This window comes from Microtus ochrogaster, chromosome 21, assembly GCF_000317375.1.
Source record: "Microtus ochrogaster isolate Prairie Vole_2 chromosome 21, MicOch1.0, whole genome shotgun sequence".
Lineage (NCBI taxonomy): Eukaryota > Metazoa > Chordata > Mammalia > Rodentia > Cricetidae > Microtus > Microtus ochrogaster.
This window is the reverse complement of record NC_022022.1, coordinates 3,463,666-3,472,274: the sequence shown is the minus strand read 5'-3', so window position 1 is coordinate 3,472,274 and position 8,609 is coordinate 3,463,666. Positions and strand designations below refer to the sequence as shown.

The 8,609-nt window shown below is 51.2% G+C and overlaps 2 protein-coding genes across 3 annotated transcripts in view; one reads left to right on the top strand and one right to left on the bottom strand.

Annotated features, from left to right (window-relative positions):
• Positions 1–1,635: 1,635 nt before the first annotated feature.
• Positions 1,636–6,522, top strand: Tmod4 (tropomodulin 4). The gene is made up of 9 exons (XM_026784062.1): positions 1,636–3,138; positions 3,464–3,620; positions 4,014–4,130; positions 4,637–4,726; positions 4,882–5,012; positions 5,095–5,202; positions 5,576–5,719; positions 5,912–6,056; positions 6,416–6,522. The coding sequence occupies exons 1-9, from the start codon at positions 3,016–3,018 to the stop codon at positions 6,436–6,438; spliced, it is 1,038 nt and encodes a 345-aa protein (XP_026639863.1). The 5' UTR covers positions 1,636–3,015; the 3' UTR covers positions 6,439–6,522.
• Scnm1 (sodium channel modifier 1) overlaps positions 6,522–8,609 on the bottom strand; it is a 4,381-nt gene continuing 2,293 nt past the window's right edge. The window contains exons 6-7 of one of the 2 annotated variants that reach the window (XM_026784065.1): positions 8,045–8,224; positions 6,522–7,184 (exon numbers count right to left, since the gene is read on the bottom strand). In XM_026784065.1, the coding sequence (XP_026639866.1) occupies positions 7,085–7,184; positions 8,045–8,224 (280 nt within the window). In that variant the 3' untranslated portion in view covers positions 6,522–7,084. The remainder of the gene's footprint in view (positions 7,185–8,044; positions 8,225–8,609) is intronic. The other variant, XM_005356990.3, reaches the window with a different exon arrangement.

Here is an 8,609-nt window from a genome sequence, read left to right as displayed (position 1 = left end):
GCCTGTCCTGGAACTAGCTCTGTAGACCAGGCTGGTCTCGAACTCACAGAGATCCACCTGCCTCTGCCTCCCGAGTGCTAGGATTAAAGGCGTGCGCCACCATCACCCGGCTTTCCTCTCTTTTTTAAAACGGGTCTCTACCTAGCCTAGGCTGGCCTCAGGATCTCCCTGCCTTTGCCTCCCAAGTGCTAGAATTTGTCTTGGCTGTCACACCTGACCCTATATCTTTTTTATTGTTTTATAGCACTTTTTATGAACTTTCAAACCACCTTGTTATTTTTTTTCAAATCTCCACACGGGGCTTCTCTGTGTAGCCCTGGCAGTCCTGGAATTCGCTCTGTAGACCAGGCTGTTCTTCAACTCACAGAGATCCACCTGCCTCTGCCTCCTGAGTGTTGGGATTAAAGGCCTGTGCCACCACCGCCCGGCCTTGTTTCTTTATTTTTAAAACAGAAGTTCTTACTAAATTGTTCTGGGTAGTTTCAGACTCCTGGGCTCAGGCAGTCCTTCAGCCTCAGCCTTCCAAGTGCTAGGCCTAGAGGCGAAATCGCAGTCCCTGCTCTGTCTTTTATTAGTACATATGTATTATACAAAGTAATTGGCTTCATAAAGATGCTTTTGTTTGATCCTGTCACATATTTTTATTATACTTACCCGGGTTGTTATCTAGGCAGATGTAAACTTGATCCTGTCCTTGGGGACCTGACAGGCAAGCAGTACTGACTCTACTTAGGTGTAAATGTTCCTTTAAGAGACAGGCTCCGCCCACTCCCGCTCTCTTTCTGCTGTCTCTCTCTCTTTCTCTCTCTCTCTCTCTCTCTCTCTCTCCCCCCCCCCCCTTTCCCAGTAAGCTTCCCTCTCATTTAAGCTCTGTTTGATGGCGTGTTTGTCCCCTGCCATATGATCCACGGTCCCATCTCGCACTGCATGTCATTACATGGGTTGTCCATATTTAATTCTAAAGTATTTGTTCTTTCAACTAAAGTTAGATACCAGATCAAAATCCTTACTTGAGAGAGTGTGTGTTTGTGGGTGGTGCGCACATGCAGATGCCGCCAGTGTCTTCTGTAATTCTTTCTCCTCCTGAGTCTGGGGCCATGCTTTGTAGGCTATCAGAAGTCAGCAGCCTCCAGTGATCCTCTGTCTCTGCCGCCCACAGAAGCTGGGGTACAACATGTGTGAAATGACCAGCTTGTTACGTGGGTGCAGGAATGGCAACTCCAGTCCTCACAATTGCACAGCGAAGAACCACTTGAGCCATCTCTAGCTCCCACACTCCTTTAAAAAAATGTTTTGTAGTCAGGCAGTAGTAGCGAATGCCTTTAATTCCAGCAATTGAAAGGCAGTGGCAAGTGACTCTCTATGAGTTCGAGGCCAGCCTGGTCTACAGAACGAGTTCCAGGACAGCCAGGATGACACAGAGAAACCGTGTCTCTAAAAAACAAAAACAAAGCCGGGCGGTGGTGGTGCACGCCTTTAATCCCAGCACTTGGGAGGCAGAGGCAGGCGGATCTCTGTGAGTTCGAGGCCAGCCTGGTCTACAAGAGCTAGTTCCAGGACAGGCTCCAAAACCACAGAGAAACCCTGTCTCGAAAAACAAAAACAAAAGGTTTTGCCATAGTTCATGCTGTTCTCCATGTTGTAGCAGCCCTGCCTCAGCCTCCCGTGCGGCGGGAATACGGGTGTGAGGCTCGTGAGGCACTGTCTGGCTGCACTGACATACCACCCCATGTTCGGTGCTTTGAACGGGGCAGGAGCAGGCACCGCGGAGTGGGAGTCATCTGATCCTCCCCTGGAGGACTCTGCTCGTAGGGGAAAAAAAGGTGTCATGGCTGGGACTGGCCACTAGAGGCTCTCAGGGCTGGGCAAGGTATGGGGTCTGTGTATATGTGATCTCCCACCACTCCCCACCTGGCCAGAGCTAAAATAATAAAATGCTGAGCTCACTGTTCCCCCACTCTCTCCCCCGGCACCAGACTCCTCCTGCTGACCGGACGGTGCCCTAGTAGAACAGACGGACCAACTGACAAGGGGAGGTGAGAGGTGGCAGCTAGGACTGGTGGGTGGGAAAAGAGGGGTCTTCTGGGTAAGGGCCTGGTGGGTGATAGGAAGGAAGAGTGGCCCCAGGGGAGGTGAGCTGGTGTGTCCTTGCCTCTGTCACTCTGTATGTTTCTGTAACGTCCCTGTCCTGACTCTGTGCGGCTTATGTTGCTAATGTCTCCCTTTCAGGATCATCTTCCATGTTAAGCATGATGTGTATATAGAGGTCGGGAGCATTTTCCACATAGTAAAAGGTTGCAAGCTTACTTGTCCCACTACCCCATTTAGAAGGCTTTGTTGTTTTTGTCCAGAGCTCTGGTGTCACCTTTCTGGTGACAAACTATGGGAACCGAATGCCTTCTGAGGCCATATTGCCCTTCTCCCAATCTGGAAGTGCCCCAGCTTCTAAGCCTTACTTTCCCCTCACAGTTTAGAATTTTAGCAAATACAAACAGTAAGATCTTGGTCCTTTACAGTAAAGGAGGAAATGAGAATGGCATAAGAGGCTGCCAATCCAACCCAGCCATTCTTCCTCACTTACCAGTTTTGGAAGAGGCCTGGGTGTTGGGGAAGAGAGGAGGAATTTCCCTGGAGCTCTCTGTCACCCCCTCCTACCTTTCAGTGGGAACTGGGCATGCAGCCAGCTGTGCTGGCAGGGCCTCCAGCAGCTGTGTCAAGGCAGAGACACTGTTGGGTAAAGTAGGGGAGGGCCCTCCATCATAGTGGGTGCACAGACCCAGCCTGGAGCTTAGACTCCCCAGCCAGACTGGCTGCAAAGTGCAGGAACTAGGAAGGAAACTGTAAGGATGAATGGTCTAATCTTTCCGTCCCCAGTAGACCCTGGTCTCCAAGGTATCTAGCTCAGTGTTCTAACCATGGCTGGACTTCTGTGTCCTCAGTATCCATGTTCAACACCTTTTCCCATATCCCTCCAGCCTGTGAGTGTCGCACGGTGGGGAAGGGGTAGGGGCCACCATGTCATCATATCAGAAGGAACTGGAGAAATACAGAGACATAGATGAAGATGAGATCCTAAGGACCTTGAGCCCCGAGGAGCTGGAACAGCTGGACTGTGAGCTACAAGAAATGGACCCTGAGGTAGGGGCACCAGCATAGGGACCGGAGCATCTCTACACATGCGGGAAGGAGTGGATGCTGGGTGGCTGAGACCAGGGCCTGAGCCAGGTAACCAGCACAGGGGTCAGAGCATCCCTCACATGTGGGAAGGAGTGGATGCTGGGTGGCTGAGACCAGGGCCTGAGCCAGGTAACCAGCACAGGGGTCAGAGCATCCCTCACATGTGGGAAGGAGTGGATGCTGGGTGGTTGAGACCAGGGCTACTAATAGGATCTGGAATCCTAGAAGGGCCAGGGAAAAGATGTCTGGAGAGTGCCTGATTTGTTCCCCAAAACTCATTCCTAAGAATATGCTCCTGCCAGCTGGACTGAGACAACGTGACCAGACAAAGAAGAGTCCAACAGGGCCACTAGACCGAGATGCCCTGTTGCAGTACCTGGAGCAGCAGGCACTGGAAGTCAAGGAACGTGATGACTTGGTGCCCTTCACTGGCGAGAAGAAAGGTACGGGCACCCTAACATCTATGCCCTACAGGAAGCAAACGGCTGTCCCTGGCACCTTTCCGTTAGCTCCCCTCCCCTTTCTGGCAACCATCTATCAGGAACTCTGGTGCTGGACACCTGCATGCTAGTTTGTTCTCTTCGATTTTTGTTATTTTCAATTTTTTTTTTCACTGTGTAGCCTAGGTTGGCCCTGAGCTAGCAGACGACTGCTAGCTCAGTTTACCAAATGCTGGGATTGCAGACACACGCTGCTTCACCAGCATGTGTGTACTCTTCAGTTTTTCTGAGAGTGGAGAGGACAGGACTCAAGGGTCCTGTGCTTGTGGAGACCACACATGGAGAAAGAAAGGAAGGTGGATGCTCTTCCTGAACTGTCCTTCATCCCTCTATCAGGGAAACCCTATATTCAGCCCAAGAGGGAAATCCCAGCAGAGGAGCAGATCACGCTGGAGCCCGAGCTGGAGGAGGCACTGTCCCATGCTACAGATGCTGAAATGTGTGACATTGCAGGTGAGCAGCCGGGAAGTCAAGGAAGGTGGGAGGATGGGGCTTGTGCCATCTTTACCTTGATACAGAACTAGAGGGAAAAGTCCAAGCCAGAACATGGACATCTGAGAAAGCCTAAGGCAGTGGTTTTTAACTTTTATTTGTTTGCTTGTACACTGGCTCATTCTTTTTTTTTTTTTAATTTAATAAGTTAACATCCCAGGAGTAACCTTCCAGAGATCGTGAAGGCAGATGAGGGTGGAACTCTCTGGCTGAAAGCAGCAGAGGATCTTGTCTGCAGACAGGCCTCACCCTCTAGCGGCTCCCCAAGGGGCTCCCCGAGCCCTCTCAGATTCTAGAAATCACTCCAAGGCAGGTGCATGGAAGAGACTCCTGGAGCTGAGGGAGGGTGAGAAACTCTGCAAGAGTGGACTCAGGCTGTAGAACTGCTTCAGGAGAGAGGCAGGAGGCAGGAGGCAGGCCTGTGGCAGGTGCCTTAACTGCCATGTCCCTCTGCTTACCCTCACCAGCCATCCTGGGCATGTACACACTGATGAGCAACAAGCAATACTACGATGCCATCTGCAGCGGGGAGATCTGTAACACCGAAGGCATTAGCAGTGAGTGTGCTGGGGGAGCATGCCCCCCGACCCCTTGAGCTCCGGGGGCTGAGGAGGCTCCAGTGGGAGACATGCTGCATGAAGGTTTAGAGAGCCAGTGGGGAGATGGAGTAAGGGATATGTTGGGGTTCCCTCTCGGCTCTTATCCCCACCAGGTGTGGTACAGCCTGACAAGTATAAGCCAGTACCAGATGAACCCCCAAATCCCACAAACATTGAGGAAATGCTAAAGAGAGTGCGGAGTAATGACAAAGAGCTGGAGGAAGTGAACCTCAATAACATACAGGTATTTGACTCCCATCCCCAAATCGTAGCAGGAATAGCTGTGGAGGCATGAGGATCTTTAGTCCCCATCCTGTGTCCCTTAGGACATCCCGATACCCGTGCTCAGTGAGTTATGTGAAGCAATGAAGACTAACACCTATGTCCGGAGCTTCAGTCTGGTGGCCACAAAGAGTGGTGACCCCATCGCCAATGTAAGGCTGGCTGCTGTCCCCAGTCCTCTTCCCATACCCTGCCATGCACTCCTGGCAAGAGCTGTCTTTCTGGTCACACTAGGGGGTGCTGTTCCCATCATGAGTTATATGGCAGCCCTCAGAGATCCCGTACCCTTATCTCTCTGGCTCACAACTCTGAAGTTCCAAGGCATTTCCCCCCAAAAACAACCTTCTCTAGTAGCCTCGATCCCGCCAGTGATCTTAACCTTCACGCTTTCACCAACTCCCCAACCCTGGCTCCTCAGGGAACTGCAAAGGGCTGTGTCCCTCCTGCTCCCCTTGCTCCCCTTCTGCCTCTCCTCAGTCACCTACAAACCTGTCCCCAACCCTAACATAAGTCCCTACCACCCAGGCGGTAGCTGACATGTTGCGTGAGAACCGTAGTCTCCAGAGCCTGAACATTGAATCCAACTTCATCAGCAGCACAGGGCTCATGGCTGTGCTGAAGGCAGTTCGGGAGAACGCCACTCTTACCGAGCTCCGTGTAGATAACCAGGTCAGCAATCCTTCCCCAGGGTCACTCATCCAGCTAACACCCACTGAGTTCCTCCCTGGGCGGCTTATTGGGCAGAAAGGGGACCAACACTCCCTTCACCTACTCTAGAGAAACAAGCCTCTTAACTTCCCGGAGGCCTGTGGCTGGGCTGAAGAACCATAGGTTTCTGACAGCTTCTGCCTCTCTCCTCAGCGCCAATGGCCTGGTGATGCAGTGGAGATGGAAATGGCCACTGTGTTAGAGCAGTGTCCCTCTATTGTGCGCTTCGGGTACCACTTTACACAACAGGGACCACGAGCTCGGGCGGCCCAGGCCATGACCCGGAACAACGAGCTGCGTAAGTAGCTGTGGAGCCCGTGTAGAGACGAGGGCAAGTGCCGAGGTGGACACTGAAAACAGACTTAGTGACGGAGGCTTGGGTAGCTGGCACACATGCGGAGAGGAGTGAGTGAGAAACAGATACAAAGTCCATCTTCCCCCAGCACACATCTGTAGAGAAGCGGGTGGGAGCTCGGCATGACAGTACCGCCCAGAAACACGTCCTCTTATTTTCCAGTGTGTTCTTGATTTGTTGTTAACATGGGACAGGCCCCTCAGGTGGCATGGGGCAGCAGTTTATAGTCTAAGGAAAGGGGAAGAGAAACACACCCTTGCCAAAACAAGAGATGAAGCTGTGTCACCATTCTCCCTTTATAGGTCGCCAGCAAAAGAAAAGATAGCGTCACCCTTCCTTTTGCTAACGAGATGAGAGCCCTGGACACATAAGTCCTCATCTCTCTTCCCTTTCCTGTAAATAAAATCCCTTTTGTTCACGCCGCCTGTCTCCTTCCTTGGGTTGGGGTGGCAATCTTGGCGCTACCCCTCAAGGGTTACTGCCAGTTCATCAAGGGATTATTTATACTCTGGGGATCAGCAGGCAGGGAGGGTCAGGTTACTAGGAGGAGGGAGAGCTCTGTTCCTTGTGTTCCCCATAAATCTGCCAAAGGCTTCAGTCTTTTCCCAGGGCACTTGGTCGCAGTGCTCTCTGCAGACAGAGGTGGCCAGAGCTCCCGTGCCCATTGGCCATCCACATGTGAGCTGAAGGAAAGGGACTGAGGGTGGAGGTGGGGAGGGAGTCAGACTACAGGAAGGGCAGGGACCTCCTCCTGACAGACTTATTAATAGGGCACCAGGCTGAATGCAGCTGACGCTTGGCAAGGCTTTGGTAGAGAGTGGGGGAGGGGTCAGAGTATGGAGCCATGGACACTGCAGGAAAGGAGTGGCCAGGCTGAGATGAACAGATTTGAAATCCTAAGGTCGAACAAGGACCATTAGGCTCCCAGAACAACTACAGTTTATCTGTGGAAGAGATGGGGAAAGGGGTTGTTAGTCCACGGGGAGGTCAGGGGGCTCTTCCTCATCCGAGTCAAATTCAACATTCTCATCTTTTATCCATCGGCCTTGTCCATCTGGGACCCATCCCGAGCTGGAAACATCAGAGAAAAGACAATGGGTCAGGAGAGAGGTCTTTTGGTTTGTTTGTTTATCGAGACAGGGTTTCTCAGTGTAGCTCTGGAGTCTGTCCTGGCACTCACTCGCTTCTGTAGACCAGGCTGGCCTCAAACTCAGAGATTCACCTGCTTCTGTAGGCGGAGACTGCTCATTCGTTTCTTGGCCACCCAGATCCGAATAATCACAAAGAAACTATATTAATTACAGCACTGTTTAGCCAATGTCTCAGGTGTATTTCTAGCTAGCTCTTACATCTTAAATTAACCCATTTCTATCAAGCTATGTATCACACGGCTGTGGCCCACTGGTAGGCAGTAGGCATCTTTCTCCTTCAGCAGTTACACAGTGTCTCCCTGACTCCGCCTTCTCTCTCTCTCTCTCTCTCTCTCTCTCTCTCTCTCTCTCTCTCTCTCTCTCTCTGAATTTCTGGCCTGGCTTTGCTCTGCTAAGCCACTGACGGAAACAGCTTTATTCATTAACCACTTAGGTAATAAAACATATTCACAGCATACAGAGGAGAATCCTACATCATTCTCTGCCTCCCAAGTGCTGGGATTAAAGGTGTGTGTCACCACCGCCCAGCAGAGAAGAATTTTATGAATAAGGTTCACGGTGCTGAGTCCCAACCCCGGGACCCACAGGGTAGAAAGAAAGGACCAACCCCCATAGGTCACCCTCTGACTTACACAAGTATACCCCAACATAAATAAATAAATAAATGTAATTTAAATAGAAAGTTGCTGGTGATTAAAAAAAAAAGCAGCTGGATTGGTTTGAAAAGGGTGGGTCAGGGAAAAATGAAGGCAATCCGAAGAATGTGATTGGCAGACTAACCTTCGAAGAGTAAGGTAATGGTTCAGGATTCGTCGTTTCGTGGGGCTCACGGGAGCAGATGACTCTTTGGCATGCGATCCTGCCTTAGGTTCGGGTTCCCTACTGATCTTTGTACTCTGGAGTCCAACCTCTGGGGCTGGCAAAGGAGAACTGGAGACAGAGGGAGCAGGGGCTTCCGGTCTGTGTAGAGAAGAACCCAAGTCTTGCAATGCATTGAAGGAAAGCAGCAGCTGCCGTGCCTCCCAAGCCCTCAGAGCAGTGCTTCCTGAGCTGAGCTCCTGAACTGAGACTGGACAGGGTCTTACTATGCACCCAGGGCTGACGTGGAACTCACTCTGTAGACCAGAATGGCCTTGAACTCACAGAGATCTGCCTGCCTCCGCCACCGAGTGCTGGGATTAAAGGCATGTGCCACCACTGCCCAGTTCAATGTTACTAGTCTCCACTTTCTAAAATTTATCTTAAGAGTCAAGCTATCATTTTTCTTTCTTTTTTTAAAAATATTTATTAATTATGTATACAATATTCTGTCTGTGTGTATGTCTGCAGGCCAGAAGAGGGCACC